The sequence below is a fragment of the Rana temporaria genome, chromosome 8 (genome assembly GCF_905171775.1).
Source record: "Rana temporaria chromosome 8, aRanTem1.1, whole genome shotgun sequence".
NCBI classification, from domain to species: domain Eukaryota; kingdom Metazoa; phylum Chordata; class Amphibia; order Anura; family Ranidae; genus Rana; species Rana temporaria.
The window spans coordinates 60383859-60401375 of NC_053496.1; the positions used below are offsets into that span (position 1 = coordinate 60383859).

The 17517-nt window shown below is 45.0% G+C and overlaps 1 protein-coding gene across 3 annotated transcripts in view; it reads right to left on the bottom strand.

Moving 5' to 3' along the window:
• Nucleotides 1–17517, bottom strand: part of NT5C2 (5'-nucleotidase, cytosolic II) — a 155131-nt gene that overhangs the window by 68344 nt on the left and 69270 nt on the right. For all 3 annotated transcript variants that reach the window (XM_040361874.1, XM_040361873.1, XM_040361875.1), the window contains 2 exons: nucleotides 5974–6091; nucleotides 3333–3428 (listed from right to left, as the gene is read on the bottom strand). In XM_040361874.1, coding sequence (XP_040217808.1) covers nucleotides 3333–3428; nucleotides 5974–6091 — 214 coding nt within the window. The remainder of the gene's footprint in view (nucleotides 1–3332; nucleotides 3429–5973; nucleotides 6092–17517) is intronic.

Here is a 17517-nt window from a genome sequence, read left to right on the forward strand (position 1 = left end):
AAAACCCTACTGATCTCGCCGGACTGGCGCTCCCTGACTTTAACGCTTATTATCTAGCAGCTCAGCTGTCACAGTTGTTTCACGTTGACAAGATAGACAGGGATAGGTTTCTCCATTTCCTCTGCCCTACTTGGACACAGCCGACTGAGGACCCCCTGGTGGCGATAGTGGGCGGGACGGGAGGAGAGGGGCCGCTGACGGACCGTCAATCACTGCTGTACCACTACAGAAGGGTATGGAGCGTGGCTTCGGACAGGCTCCATATCGAGTCCCCAAACTGATACACCCCCCTTTGGTATAACAAGGCACTGCCCGAGTTTAATCTACTCCAAGACAGAGGGGTGTGGTGCTCCAGGGGAATATACTACCTGACTCATGTCGTTCGGGATGGGAAACTGAAGCCATTTAATAGCCTTAAAACTGAATTTAGCCTGCCAGACCATATGTTCTTTAGATATGTCCAGCTACGTCACACCTTTCGAGCCCAATTCCCTTTGAACGATCTCTCCTTAGCCGACAATCCTTTAATGACAGCAATTAAATACCCTGACCCCAAAAAGCTGATCTCCCAATTTCACACCATGTTGACTCTCCCGAGGGCAACCACGTCGGGATATGCCCTGAAATCAAAATGGGAGGGGGAGGTGGGTCCGGTGGAGGACGATGAGTGGGGCGATGCCCTGGATGCTTGCAAACTAGTATCCCCTAAGCTTTCGGACCGACTCACGCAAACCTTTATTATCCATAGGGCCTACCTCACTCCACTCAGGGTATCCAGATACAGGCGGGACTGTCCAGCTACCTGTCAAATGTGCGGCCAGGATACGGGTACCTTCTTTCACCTACTGTGGCAGTGTCCCAAGATCCAGGCATTCTGGGAGCAGGTGGTGAAATTCCTACATGATACTATGGGATCTCCTATCACCCTGCAGCCAAAGCCGTGCTTTCTGGGCATTTTTCCAGACACGGAACTTTTCTTAAAATGTTCTTAAAATTTTTCTGCTTGAGACACTCTTTGCGGCTAGGAAGGTTATAGCTAGGGTCTGGATGAGAACTGACCCTCCAGCATTCTCACATTGGGTTGCGGAGGTGAACAACATTTTACCTTACAAGAAACTAGTATACTCCCATAGAGGTTGCCCATCAAAGTATGACAAGATTTGAGGCAAATGGCTTGAAACACCTGCATCCTGCACGTAATAGGGGGCTGGTCGCGGCTATGTCCTCGGGCCCCAGGGTGGTTTCCAAGGATTGTGGGTAGTGAGGGACTGGGAGGGCCGTCTCGGCACAGCATATTAACCCCTTGAAGTGATTAAATGTGTATGGTAAGGACATAGCAGTTCCATGATTATGTATGTATAGTCAGGAGATGATGCTGCATATGTAACTAGAAAATTGCCGCTACATGCTTATTGGGACATTATTTTGTATGTATTGTCTCCTTTCTCTTTTGTTTTTGCTCAATAAAAGCTTTTTGTTAAAAAAAAAAAAGCAAAATCGAAGGTAAGTGAAGGAGGACTGCACTAAGGTAAAGGAAGCTTTTTAGGGAAAAAAAATGTTTCCTTTACAACCCCTTTAAGTAGAAAGCGCAGCGTCAATGGCACATGTGCAGTAGGGAACTGGCTGTGAAGCCAAAAGGCTTCACTGCCGGTTTCCCTTACCAGGAATGGGGGCAGTTGCACCCAACAGCCGATCCGAAGATCGGCTGGGGTGCCGACATCGTTGGCTCCCTGGACAGGCAAGTGTCCATATATTAAAAGTCAGCAGCTGTATTATTTATAGCTACTTGCTTTACATTTTCTGTAAAAAAAAAAAGCTTACTTTAGTAGATTATTTTTTTTTTTTTTTACAAAACTCACTTTTTTGCAGCTAAAAAATAAAATAATGTGCATTTTTAATATTTTTTTTTTTGGAGCCTGTAAAGCATTGCACCAGCAATCAGAAGATCACTGATGCCATGCAGGTCTCCTCCAGATCCGTCAATGTGTGTGTGCACCCATACATCCCTGTTTCGGTAAGCAGATCCAATCTCACAGGAAGATTCCATGAACTACCATGGCGCTCCACACCGTCATAATAGTTTATTGAGAGCTACAAGCCGGCAGCCGCAGAGAATGTCAGGGCTTGTAGTTGTTAATTCACACACAAAGTTGTGTGAATGAATGACGAGGCCGTGTGGGCAGAGCCTCGCACGTCTGCCCGGATTTCAAAAAGTGAAAGCTAGTACCTGAAATTTCTCCCTGCTACTGTCACAGAAAGGGGAGAATCGGGTAGCGGCTGCAGCATTGGGAACATGTTGTATGTTCCACCCTAAAAACGGGTATGTAACATGTTTTCCAAAAGGTAAACTTAATGGGTATGTATGGTAATAATAATAATAATAAAAAAAAAAAAAAAAAAAAACACACACACACACACACACACACACACACACACACACACACACACACCACTCCACATTTTCAATACATGCAAATTTTCCTGCAAGCAGCATCTTTTAAAACTGCAACATTTACCCTCATGACATGTCACAGGAAGCACCCTCATGGCTAACAGAGGACAGAATTAGATTTTAATAACTTAATATTAATAAGTCACCAGATGGCTTGCACGCGAGGGTCCTTGGGGAACTCAGTCAAGAAATTGCCAGACCATTGTTCCTAATTTTTACGAACAGTCTACTGACTGGAATGATACCAGCTGATTGGAGAAAAGCCAATGTAGCACCAATATTTAAAAAAAGGGCCAAGATACATCCCTGGGAATTACTGACCATTTAGCCCAACATCAATTGTATGCAAGCTCTTGGAGGGGGATGTTAGGGGACTATATACACAAGATTTTAGTAATGACAAAAATACATCATTAGCAGTAATCAGCATGGATTGATGAAGAATCGTTCAAACCAATCTATTAACCTTTTATGAGGAGGTAAGCTGCCATCTAGAAAAAGGAAAGACTGTAGATGTGGTGTATCTGGATTTTGAAAAAGCGTTTGATACAGTTCCCCATAAATGCTTACTGTACAAAGTAAGTTCCGTTGGCATGGACCATAGGGTGGGTACATGGATTGAAAACTGGCTACAGGGGTGAGTTCAGCGGGTAGCGATAAATAGGGAGTACTCCGAATTTTCCGGGTTGGAAAGTGGAAACTCATTGTAAGGACAACAAAATTGCCTTTTAACATTGAGCAGTGTTATATGTAAGGAATAAATTCACATCTTTGTCTGTTAAAAAAAAAAAAAAGGAGTACATACTGTATTTTTGCATAAAAACAACAAACAAGATTTGCCTCATCACAAAAAATTCAACAAATAAAAGCTAGGACTTACCCTCTCATGAAGTTAAAACCATGTGCACAAACAAGAATATTGCCATAGGAATCAACTTTCAAGAGATTTCCATAAATTGTATCAAACACCAAACCTCTGGGGGAAGAAAACAGATTATGAAACACACATCCTTAAGATGCAGTTATTACTAGAAAACAAATGTAAAGCTTGAACTAAACAGCTCATTAAAACACAGATATGCTGAGAAAGATCTAAAAGTAGAACCTCTGGTAAAAGTTATAATCCTAATTATATCTCCCACATATACAATATGTCCTGATTTACTCTAAGGCCCCGTACACACGGGAGGATTTATCCGCGGATACGGTCCAGCGGACCGTTTCCACGGATAAATCCTCTCGAGGATTTGCGCAGATTTTGATGCGATTGAGTGTACTCACCATCGAATCGAAATCCGCGCCGAAATTCTCTGGCGATGACGTGTCGCGCCGTCGCCGCGATGATGACGCGACGACGTGCGCGACGCAGTCATATAAGGAATTCCACGCATGCGTCGAATCATTACGACGCATGCGGGGGATCCCTTTGGACGGATTGATCCGGTGAGTCTGTACAGACCAGCGGATCAATCCGTTGGGATGGATTCCAGCGGATAGATTTGAAGACATGTCTTCAAATATTTATCTGCTGGAAATCCATCGCATGGGAGAAAAATCCGCGGAAACAGATCCGCTGGATTGTACACACCATAGAATCTATCCGCTGAAACCCATTCGCTGGGATTTTTCAGCGGATGGATTCTATCGTGTGTATGGGGCCTTATAGTTGCAAGCATCTGCACAGTTCAAAACCATTTTCCCTAAATAACGTTAAGGATACAATCACCACCAATGGGTGACCATGTTTAATAAAAGCTGCTGAACTTGTGCAAAGCAATAGAGTCTTAATGAACTTGTGTGCTGCCCCTCCTTCTTCCAGCCTTATGCCGGGTACACACTGTTTTTTGTTTTTTCGTTCAACCCTGTGGGGTTGAACGAAAAAAAAAAAAACCTGTCGAAGCCGCTGTACTAACCATGCAAAGTTAGTACAGCGCTCTCCCCCGCTGAGCTGTTGTGTTCTGACAGTGGGACGCCCCCCACCGCCAGAACACACAGATCAGCGCTCTCTGTCATTGGCTGAGAGTGCGGATCGGGAGTGGGTCCGGTATTGGTTTTCCAGCATGCACGTCTGGCTTCTGTCGGGCAGACCAACATACACATGGTCTGAATGTCGGGTTGTGTGTGTGTATACACGGGGCTTTAGCACTACTGTACAAGGATTATAGGGAAGGTATTTGAACAAACTATTTAGAAATGAGTAAAAACATAAAAAAAAAAAAATATGAATGCATAAAAATTTATAGCAGTATTAAACTCAAAAGCAATTATATTGCACTTACCAGTTCTCAGTTGTAAAGGCTGCTTTAGGTTTTCTTTTGTTAGGCGTGATTTCCTTTTTACCACGTGATCCAGCCAGAAATTCTGTTTTCAACAGAACAAGCTGACCTGCAGATTTATTCTTTAAGAGTGCTGAGACAAACCATTTACCACCGACAGAGGTGCTTCCAATGATTTGTCTTTAATTTATGTAAAACTTTTATCCCAAAAGAAAAAAAAAAACTGTTTGCTGTGACTGATTTTAAAGTGTGAGCTGGAGTTTGGCTTTAATTTGTTAGTGTATCTAAATCTGATAGTACTAACACTACCCTCCCCCCAGACTGACAATGCTGCGGTCTGCTGTGTTATCGTTTATCCAGAGTGGAGGACTCTAATACAGTAAGAGTGTTACTGGCCAGATCACCAGGTGTAAAACAGGAGGAGGAAAAAAGCCTAAAAAATGTATCAGATGCAGCCACCATATGGAATGATTGGTAAACTGTAATACATTACACTTTTGGTTTTGGGTTTAATACTCTTAGTATATAATTACAGGAAAAGATTAAAAAACACAAGTAGAACTCCAGACAAAGATTAAAGTAGGTCTTAAATATTTACCTGCAGCTCTACTTTCAAACAAAATATAGATTTCAGCTTAAAGCTACTTAAGAAAATCGCTTTTCGGCTGCTAGCAGGACTTATTTAAACCTCCGCTAGCGGCCGAATAAAGGGTTAAAAGCACAGTATTGTGGCGCTACCGAAGTGCTTTGCAAGCACTACGGCAGTGCTGCCCATTTATTTCAATGGGCAGGGAGTTTTGGGAGCGGTGTGTATAAACCGCTCCTGAACCGCCTCAAAGATGCTGCTTGTAGGACTTTTTTGCCCGTCCCGCAAGTGCCCCGCCCCAGTGTGAAAGCTTTCACACTGGGGCGGCATGAGAGGTGCTTTCAGATGCTTTTTTTAAAACGCTAAAAAAGCCCCGAAAAGCACCTCAGTGTGAAAGGGGTCGAATACATTAGAACAGTGGTCATTAACCCTGTCCTCAGGGCCCACTAACAGGCCAAATTGTATGTATTACCTTGGGGAGATGCAGACTAGAATGCTGCAATCACTGAGCGGCAAATTATATAACCTGTGATGTATTTCAGTTATCTTGCAAACCTGGCCTGTTGGTGGGCCCTGAGGACAGGGTTGATGACCACTGCATTAAAAGATTATCTCACGAAACAGCCCATATATTACACACATTAAGTATAATTTCACACCTGGTGGGGAACGTTGGATCATAGACAAAACTTAGAAGTTCTTGAGGATAACCGATAGACACCAATCTTTCAACTGTCAGGTCAAAACCAAGAGATTCATATTCTGGAGACTTGTATACTGAAGAGAAAAGGATTACATTAAAAGTGGTTGCAACCATAAAACAAAACAAACAAAACAAAACAAAACACAAAAAAAAAGTGTTCCTGTTCCTTTAATGCACGATATATAGCATTTTTGCAGTGTCATTTGCCCCAATACATGTTCTACAATACCTGGATGATCTTGCCTGTTCCTGTGTGCTGATCATGCCAATCATGGCTGTTGATCCATGATAGAGTGGTCAGATTACATGCCTCTGTCATCCTGCTGTGTTCAGTCTCTGCATCTCCCCCTTCCTCCCTGCCTGTCATTTCTGTAGTCTGCTCTGCCCCCTCCCTTCCTGCATCTATTCCCTTGTGGCTGTATAGTAACATATTAACTACTTTTATCCTCTGTATTATGAACATATTAAATACAGTGTGTGAGTTGTTTAATTCCAAAACCTAATATCTTCTTTGACCAGTGCTGCTGTGTGGGTCACGTGTCCTCCCTCTGCTAACATGCATATGTCAGAGGGAAATGCATATGTCAGAAGGTAATCTTAGCCTAAATCACTGTACTCCCTTAGTTTGGGAAGAAGAGTGACAGGAGGACACGTGACCACACAACAGAGCTGGGCAAAGAAGGTATTTAGCTTTACAATTAAAAAAAACACACACTATACTTAATATGTTCCTAAAATAGAGGGGATTTAAGTAATTTATATATGTGACTTTACAATCACTTTAAAATAGACAGGTTTACTCTAAAAAAAAAAAAAAAAAAAAAAAAAAAAAAAAAAAAAAAAAAAAAAAAAAAAAAAGATGAAGCCAGTCTGACACAGATGAGTACTTAATGGTAAATAGCTGGACTACATAGGGGTGGCAGATTTAGAAATATGAGCGCAAATTAGTTTCAGGAGTTCAGTGCTGTCTCACAATAACCAAATTCCTTTTCCATTTATGGGAACATTACATGGAAATAATTGGCCCTCCACTGGTCAGCAATTTCTGAGACATTTCCATAAATAAACCTGTTTAATTCAACTAAATAACAGGATAAATGAATCTTGCCTCAAATGTCTCCATAAAATGTTATTTCTTTCTCGTACATCACGGGACACAGAGCGGCATATTCATTACTATGTGGGTTATATGGAGTACCTTCAGGTGATGGACACTGGCAATCTCAAACAGGAAGTGCCCCTCCCTATATAACCCCCTCCCATAGGAGGAGTACCTCAGTTTTTTCGCCAGTGTCTTAGGTGTTGGTCATGGTTTAGCTTACCTCCACATCCTTGGGATTAAGGTGGGCTAACCGGTTCTGTCCAAAGGCCTCAGTGCTAAAGTGGTCAGCAACCGGACCCCAAACCATTGGGGTGTAGCCCATAATGCTTTCTGTTCAGAGAGCTGGACCCTGGGCCCAGAACTTAGAAACCTTTGGGGGCCTAATGTTTCTGTTGCCAGGGTGCTATATGGGCCCAGGACAGTGGCTCCTTCATAGGAACCCAGGGCCTGAAGGTCTAGACGCCACCCACGGAGATGGGGGAAGATTGGACCTCTTGCTGTGCAAAAGTCCTGCGGCATGGAGCAGGTAAGTATTGGGGGAGCTTGCGGAACTTGGTTCTTAGCAGGTTCCCTACAGGGGGTGCACAGGGGGACAGGCCTGGGTATGCTCTGCATTGGCAAGGAATCACTATGTCTATGACAGAGACAGGATGATTCAATCTTTTTTCCCCAGTAATATGTGACCTCCCTGGTAAGTGTTGTTTAGCTGGGCTGCTGGCGCTAGGTGTGGGATCTCTGTAAGAGGGGAGTCTTTTTTCCCATGCTAAAAGGAGGTCTGTGACCTACCTAAAGGGCTTACCTGCCTGGGTGCCTGCGCTGCTCCGTCCTCCTCCATGTGTGATGGCCCCCGCCGACGGGCGCGCGCGTGCCCGAGATATAAACGATTTTCGCGCGGTTTCCGTGGTGGGAGCGCGTCCCGGTGGGCCGCGAATCACAAATAAAGGAAGGGGAGGTCCTTCCATTAGCTGCCAAGAGCTCAGTGTCATCCTGAGCTAGAGGAGAGGAGGACACAGAGCGGAGCACGCCGAGGACACCCGGTGGCGAAAGGAAGAATTGCAGTTTTTTCTAAGGACTGTCAAACCTACAGATAGGTTTTCTTTTCCTTTTTTCAGCAGATGGCTATTGGCAATACTTAGTGGGAGACAGAGTGGTTTCTTTTCCTCTTCAAAAAAAAAAAAAGAAAAAGAAAAAGAAGAAGGGAAAGAACTGCTGATCTCCCTTCTCAGTTTGGGCGTTAGTCTCTATCGCTCCCAAACCGACAGATCCCCTTAGCTACGTCTGTGGCTGGGTGATAGCAGGTGTACCTCGGTATTGTACCATGCCTTCTGGGTCAGAGGGTACAAAGGGTGGGGATTCCCCCGCAAAATCCGAGGGCTCAGACACGGCTATGCCGCTGCTCTCCCCACAGGACATATCAGGGCACGCCTTGATGGGACCTGGGGGATCTGGTGCTGGGGCTGATCCAGGTCAGTCCAACCCCGGCTTTGTCACTGAGAGAGTTCTTGCTGTTTCTTTAGGTGAACTAGAGAAAAGAATGGCAAAAAGGATAGCTAAAGCTATATCGGGTAGAAAGCGGACTAGGTCTCCGTCACCCGAGCAAGAACCCTCAGACACAGAAATCCTTTCCCTAGGGGAATTGGATAGACTTGACGCTTTGGACCAGGGTGGTTCAGAGATCGAGGATCTGGATACTGAGGGGTCTGGTTCAGCCTCCCAAGGGGAAAGTTTGTGGGTTCAGGCCTTAACGGACATGGTCCATGAGGCATTTAAGTTACCCATACCAGAACCTCAAGTATCGGCGGTTTCAGCTTTAGGCTCTTTAAGAACGCCTCAAAGCAACGCAGTTTTCCCGATCCATCCTCTACTCGAGGAGGTCATGTTTCAGGATTGGATTAAGCCAGATAGAGTCTTTTTACCACCTAAAAAATTCTCTGTTTTATATCCTATGGAGGAGAAATTCTCCAAAAGATGGGCGCCCCCGGCGGTGGACGCAGCCATCTCCTATGTGAACAAATCTTTAACTTGTCCGGTGGAAAACGTACAGGTGTTTAGGGATCCGGTTGATAAACGCTTGGAAACATTACTGAAAGCCTCCTTTACTTCAGCAGGGGCGATAGTTCAGCCCGCTGTGGCTGCTATTGGAATTACCCAAGCATTATCAGATAAGACTAAGCAAATGCTTAAACTTATCCCTGCCCAGCAGGCAGAGGAATTTTCGGATATACCGAGGGCTATACGCTTTACGGTGGATGCTATCAAGGACTCCATCCAGCAGGCATCACGTTTATCCTTATTTCTAATCCATATGAGAAGGCTCTTATGGTTGAAGAGTTGGGAGGCTGAGCCCCCATGCAAAAAGCTCCTGGTAGGGTTTCCCTTCCATGGAGGACGACTCTTCGGAGAAGATCTGGATAGATATATTCAGACTATATCAAGCGGCAAAAGCACTCTCTTGCCAGTCAAGAAGAAAGCCAGAGGGCCCGCGTTTAAGCGCCAGCCCTCCCCGGGACAGGGGCCCTCTAATACCAGACAGTATCGACGGCCTCCTGCAAGATCAGGCTTTAACAATAAGCCACAAGGCCAAGCCACTGGGGGCAAGAAGCAGTGGTACCGCAAGCCTGCGAAGCCAGCCCCCAAATCGGCCTTATGAAGGGGCGCCCCCACCCACGATGGTGGGGGGAAGGCTACGTCTCTTTGCAGAAGTTTGGGAGGCCAGCATTCCCGACTGCTGGGTACGGTCTTCCGTGGCCACGGGCTACAAACTAGAATTTTCAGAATTCCCTCCTCCTCATTACCAGGAGTCAAGAGTACCAGGCGACCCGGTGAAGGGAGCCGCGTTGCTGGCGGCATTGAATCATCTGCTGTGCCAGAAGGTGATAGTAGAAGTACCAGTCCAGGAACAGGGCTTGGGGTTCTACTCCAACCTGTTTATCATCCCAAAGCCCAACGGCGATGTCAGGCCAATTTTGGACTTAAAGGGAGTAAATGCGTACCTAAAGGTCCGCTCATTCCGGATGGAAACTATTCGGTCAGCTGTCGCCGTGCTCCAGAAGGACGACTTCATGGCGTCTATAGACATAAAGGATGCTTACCTTCATGTGCCAATTTTTCAGCCACATCAGGTATTTCTACGCTTCTCGGTGGCTCAGCGTCATTTCCAATTTGTGGCGCTCCCCTTCGGGTTGGCTACGGCCCCCCGGGTATTCACGAAGGTCCTAGCCCCAATCCTAGCCAATCTAAGGACCCAAGGGGTCACGGTCCTAGCTTACCTGGACGACCTCTTGGTCGTAGACCACTCGTTTCCTGGCCTGGAACGAGCAGTCGCCCTCACGGTTCAGTACCTCGAGAGGTTCGGCTGGGTCCTAAATCGAGACAAATCAGCATTTCGGCCCACAAGGCAGCTGGAATATCTCGGCATGAGATTGGATACAGAACAACAGAAGGTGTTCCTACCTCTATTAAAGGTCAAGGCCATCAAAGAGCTAATACAAATTGTTCTGAGCAAGAGAAAGCCAACTGTTCGCCTATGTATGCGGCTACTAGGCAAGATGGTGGCCACCTTCGAGGCGGTACCGTATGCTCAGAGCCACACTCACATCCTGCAGGCAGCCATCCTGTCAGCATGGAGCAAGAGGCCTCAGGCCTTGGAGATTCCTTTGCCACTCTCACCAAGAGTCCGGCAAAGTCTATCTTGGTGGTTAAACCCTCAGAATCTCCTGAAGGGAAAGACGTTCAGTCCTGTGACCTGGAAGATATTAACCACAGACGCCAGCCTGTTCGGCTGGGGAGCAATTTTGGATGGTTGCACTCGCCAGGGCACTTGGGCAGCGGCAGAGAAGCAGTTGCCCATCAATATCTTGGAGCTCAGAGCTGCCCGACTAGCCCTCAGGGCTTGGACGTCCAAACTGCAGGGGTTCCCGGTGAGAATACAATCGGACAATGCCACGGCGGTGGCATACATAAATCACCAAGGGGGAACCAAGAGTCAAGCCGCTCAGAAAGAAGTGAGCTTGATTTTCTTGTGGGCAGAAGCCCATGTGCCCTGCATATCGGCTATATTCATTCCCGGAGTGGACAACCTACAGGCGGACTTCTTAAGTCGCCAGACTTTCAGACACTCTGCCAGAAGTGGGGAGTGCCGGACGTGGATATCATGGCATCGAGACTAAACAAGAAGCTAGACAGGTTCATGTCCCGCACAAGGGATCCCAGAGCCTGCGGAACCGATGCGTTAGTTTGCCCTTGGCATCAGTTCAAACTTCTTTATGCATTTCCCCCGCTCCAGTTACTACCCCGCCTGCTGCGCAGGATCAGGGTGGAGCACATACCAGTCATCCTGGTAGCTCCAGCATGGCCTAGAAGGGCATGGTATTCACTAATCCTGAAGATGGTAGTGGGAGACCCTTGGACTCTTCCTCTACGGCCAGACCTGCTATCGCAAGGTCCGATCCTCCACCCTGCCTTACGGCATCTAAATTTGATGGCCTGGAAGCTGAATCCCTGATTCTCAGGGGTAGAGGTCTGTCTCAGAAAGTAATCTCTACCCTAATCAGAGCCAGGAAACCGGTCTCTAGGGTGATTTATTACAGGGTCTGGAAGGCCTATGTAGGCTGGTGTGAGTCCAAGCGATGGCTTTCTCGCAAGTTTACCATCGATAGAGTAATAAGTTTTCTCCAGCTAGGAGTGGATAAAGGACTGGCATTAAGCACAATCAAAGGACAGATTTCAGCTTTGTCAGTGTGGTTTCAGCGGCTGCTGGCCACCCACTCGCTGGTTAAGACCTTCCTTCAAGGGGTCTTGCGTATTAATCCTCCAGTTAAATCCCCGCTTTGTCCGTGGGATTTAAATCTTGTTCTGTCAAGTTTACAGAAACAACCTTTTGAGCCGTTGGCTGAAATTCCTTTGGTTTTACTGACAAGTAAGTTAGTATTTTTGGTCGCCATAGTTTCCGCCAGAAGAGTATCGGAACTGGCAGCCTTATCCTGTAAGGAACCATATCTTATTTTACATAAGGACAAGGTCGTTCTCCGCCCTCATCCTTCCTTCCTACCGAAGGTTATATCCAGTTTTCATCTAAACCAGGATTTGGTATTACCATCCTTCTTCCCTAAACCTACTTCCAGAAAGGAAGGGTTGCTGCATACCTTGGATATTGTCAGGGCCATGAAGGCCTATCTTAAAGCTACAGAGAAGATCCGGAAAACAGATGTGTTGTTCATTTTACCGGATGGGCCCAAGAAGGGGCAGGCAGCTGCAAAATCCACCATCTCGAGATGGATTAAACAGTTAATCACTCAGGCCTACGGCTTGAAAGGGTTGCCTCCTCCGTTATCATTAAAGGCTCATTCTACTAGGGCCATGGGTGCCTCCTGGGCAGCACACCACCGGATCTCTATGGCTCAAGTTTGCAAGGCGGCAACCTGGTCTTCTGTCCACACGTTTACAAAATTCTACCAGTTGGACGTAAGAAGGAATACTGATACAGCCTTTGGGCAGGCAGTGCTGCAGGCTGCAGTTTGAGACCCTCGGATTCCGGGGGCTCCCTTTTGAGTTAAATTTAAAAATTATTTTTCTCAACTAAGTTGGATTTATTATGATTTGAGTATATCTCTAAATTAAATCCTTTTGTCTTGGGAAGATGTTCTCCCTCCCCTCATTGTAAGCATTGCTTTGGGACATCCCACATAGTAATGAATATGCCGCTCTGTGTCCCGTGATGTACGAGAAAGAAAAAGGGATTTTTAATACAGCTTACCTGTAAAATCCTTTTCTTGGAGTACATCACGGGACACAGAGCTCCCACCCCTCTTATGGGGACCATTTTGGGAGGCATACTGCTTGCTACAAAACTGAGGTACTCCTCCTATGGGAGGGGGTTATATAGGGAGGGGCACTTCCTGTTTGAGATTGCCAGTGTCCATCACCTGAAGGTACTCCATATAACCCACATAGTAATGAATATGCCGCTCTGTGTCCCGTGATGTACTCCAAGAAAAAGATTTTACAGGTAAGCTGTATTAAAAATCCCTTTTTTCAGTTGGTGCATCTACCTGTACAGCTTTATACTGTATGTATTTACTTGCTCATCATAGCTAAAGGTCCCCTACAGTGCTTCCGATCATTAGATAAAAATCATACAGAGCCTTTCTTCAAATGACTTTTTTATAACATTTCTGGGGGGTGTTCAGTACACCTTCTGTGTACAGAATACCTCCAGGTAGCCATATTGCATTTTACAGAAAATTACAGCACTGCAGATTGAAAAGGAAAGGTAATTTTTTTTCAATTACAATCTTGCTTGTTTAGCAATTGTATACCCCGCATTATTTTTTTTTAGTTGTTACTTTTTCCCCATGGAGATACCCTTTAACCACTTGACCTCCAGATTTACCCCACTTCATGACCAGGCCATTTTTTGCGATATGACACAGTGACTTTAACTGACAATTGCGGACACTGTACTCAATTTTTTTTACATTTTTTCCACCCACAAAAAAAAAAAAAAAGAAAAAATAATAATTTCTTCATAAATTTAGGGCAATATGTATTCTGCTGCATATTTGTGGTAAAAAATCCCAATAAGCTTATATCGATTGGTTCACACAAACATAGCGTCTACAAAAACAACGGGATATATACTGGATTTTTTTTTTTATATACTAGTAATGGCGGCGATCATCGAATTAGAGGGACTGCGATATTGCGGGGAACAACTGGTCACTAACTGACATTGACACTTTGCCTGGAACCAGTGATCAATGCTAAAAATATACACCGTCACTGTACTAATGACACTGGTTGGGTAGGGGTTAAACTTCTAGGTCAAAGGGTTGAATGTGTGCCCAACCAGTGTTTTGGTGTACTGTATGTGCTGCTTTGTCTAAGGGAAGAGATTGATTCAAGTCCCTGCTTTGCAGAGACACAGGATCGATCCCTTCTCCCCAGTCAGAACAGTGATCTGCCTTGTTTACATAGGCAGAGCCCAGTTCTGTGTTGTTTACCAACGTTCGATGGGTGCCAGAGAACATTGAGTGCCTAGCACCTGCAGATCGGCTTCTGCTGTGATTATTAATTTTGTGCATTGTGCGTGCACGCCCCCTACAGGGGAAGTCCAGAATCATCTATATATATATATATATATATATATATATATATATATATATATATATATATATATATATATACACACACACACACACACACACACACACACACACGTGATCCGGCACACAGCTGCTGCCCTGTAGCAGTAAAACTGCTATAGGGCGGTCAGCAAGTGGTTAATGATACATCTAGCCTCAAGTGTGCAAATTTTGTTCCAGAACCAGACAGAAGAAAAAAAAAAAAAAAAACATTCTGCACAGTGTTTGCTGTTTTTTTGGTACTTTTATTATACTCATAGCAGCTCCAAGTGAACATCCAATCAACTAAATCTGGTGGGAATGCAGCTACTGAGACAAGTAATCAAAACTGAAAGCATATGCAGAACTCTACAAATATTCTGAATAGCATTCAAGATGCTTAAAAGAATTCAATCATGCAATTAGTTTTTAATTAGCTGTTACTCGGTAGTAAGTCGGACTTGTTGGAGAGGATTTCCTGAGTTAAGAGGTCTCGCCTGACTGCTGTGTAATCATTGCAACGGTTGAGCAGAGACGACGCACTCATGACTTAACAAGACCTGCTGTCATACTGCTAGTTATATGACTTTGTGCTGTCTGCCATTGTGAAACAGATCACATACTTCCCCCAGGCCAAGTCTAGTTGAAGGCCACACAACAATCTGGCACTAGTCCACCAAACACAGTGGTGTATTAATTTTAGGTTTTCCTCCCCCACCCTTAGATTTCACAGATTGGGATTCTTCAGCTGCTGCAACAGAACAGCATGTTCTCAATGGAAATTAGTAACAGTGCGGTAGAGAAAGTTGTTATAGTTAAAATGTTGTGAGAGCAGTAGGGGCACAAAAAAAATTAACTCTACACTGACAAATCCGTAGCTTTATACAATGGAGGTTCAAGTCAAACTGAGACTTTTGAGTTTATATAATAAACAAACGAATTTCAAGGAGTGGAAACTGCCTTTATTTTTTAACATACTCCCCTGGTACATTCATACACTTATACCAGCATCCAAGGCCTGGAAATCGTTGGCTTAGAAAGATTTGTCAGTATGCCTGAACCATCCTAGGATACCCTGCTTCACTTTGTCATCAGTGCTGAATAAGGATGGGCTCAGGAGTGTTCAGAACACGCAGGTGCAGAGCCTGCCAGGAATTTAGCACTGCGCTAATTGCAGGCAGTAAGAAATTTTCCCGATCCGTGGCTGCAGAGATCGGGAAATATCACACTGCCTGTGATTAGCGCAGTGCCAACTTCCTGGCGGGCTCTGCGCACACGGGTTCCAAACACGCCTGAGCCCATCCTTCGTGCTGAAACGCTGACAAGCGAGGAACTCTATTAGGGGACCAAATAGGTGAAAATCACTCGGAGCAAGGTCCAGGCAGAAAGGGGGATGTGGCAATATCTTCCAGCTGAGTTGCTGTAATGTGTGGTGAGCAGTATGAGCTTGTGCGTTGTCCTGAAGAAACAGGTCCCCCCTTAGAGATCAAACTGGGCAGTTTTTCCTGCAGACATTAATGTACATCAGGGTTGTCCCAGAAAACACTTGCTATCACTTTACCTGCAGACATAAATTGTTCAACATTTTTTTGCCAATAGTGAGCCCACATGCTTCCACTGCTTTACACTGTCACTGCACTAACATGGTTTGCCATCTTGATTAACAGTGTGAGCTGGCCCGCAACATGTGCTCTGCCTATCAGCAATAAGACGCACTTGTCACTTACTACTACTTGTAGTACCGCCACGCTAGCATCCCTTCTTATACCTGTAAAATTTAAAAGGCCCGGTTTAAATTGAAAGCCCTTCGCACAAACAGAAAATAAAATAATTCATGCTTTACTATGTATGTTGACCTCAAACAATTATAATTTATTTTGTCGCTATAACATTTTATCAGGTTTCATGAACTAGTATCAGATGGCATTTAAAACATAAATTCCCCCCAAAATACTGCAGCCAGCTCTCCCTCCTCCCCCTCCACCTCCCGCTGGCTGCAGCTTCTGCTGGGCAAATCGAAACTGTCCTGTCAGGATGGAGATCGGAGTGTGGGGGAGGGGGCTTGGTAAACATGTGTTCACCACCCCCCTTCCTTTCCTTGGATGGACATAGTGAGCAATCAGTCCTGATCGTTCCTATGTCCATTGAATCATTCAAGTACAGTGCAGTTCTCAGAATGCAAAAAAAGTCTTCGGTCTCAAAAATAAATAAATAGAAAGAGACATGAGGGGTCTCTTTAGTCCTCTAGTATCTCACCAAAGTACAAAATATTGAAAATTTTTAAAATTGTAAAAAATAAAACACCATAGTAAGGCCCCTTTCACACAGGCTGTCTGATCATGTCTGCCTGTCAGTTTTTCAGGCAGACCACATCAGACCCTCCATTTATCCCTATGGAGCGGCGGATATCAGCGGTGACATGTCTGCTGACATCCGCCGATATACGATCGGACAGTGGAGCGATCTCCTGCTAAGCAAGTTTAGTCTGTCAAATAGAGGCACCCATGAAAAAAGGTGCCTTTGGCCTTGTTCAAAGGGCATACTACAGCATACGCCCCTGCAAGGCTGCGATTACTTGCTCAGCGATGCACAGGTGTTCTGTGTCATCTGGGATGACGTTTCTGCACAAATACAGCTGTTGCACCCAAATTTACACGTGGGTCTAAGTGCATGTCCCAGTGCATGAGCTCATACTGTCTGCGTTAGGGCCGTGCACCCACATGGATGTCAGACTGGGCACAGCAGCTGTGCCCATGCATTCCAAATTACATTAATGGGACTGCCTGCATGGGGATACATGAAACACCTGGGCATCCCCATGTGGGTAAAAACAGCCCTACATGGGCATGACACTTTAGTACGCCCCCATGTGAACAAGTTCTAAGAATTTCGCAGTGAAAATAATGTGTGCTAAATACCGTGCTGTCCAAAGAAGGGAGGAAGCTGCCAGCACCGCAAATGACAATTGCAAAAAGTAGCAGTGGGGAAAGTGTTGGTGCAGCGCTAGTGACAATTTGAAATTTAAATGTGTGATCTAAAGTGCATAGATAACCTGATACACATCTAAATATATCAAAGTTAGAATAATGTCAAACTGACAATATACATGTGCAGTATTGAAATAACAAAAAGTGATTAGATCAATGTATACTATACATATAAATTGCTATGATATTGGGGGATTAAACCAGTGTATGCCATACATATACAATGCAGTGATGTTAGGTGATTAAACCAATGAACACCATACCCATACAATGTAGTGAACAACTTATTA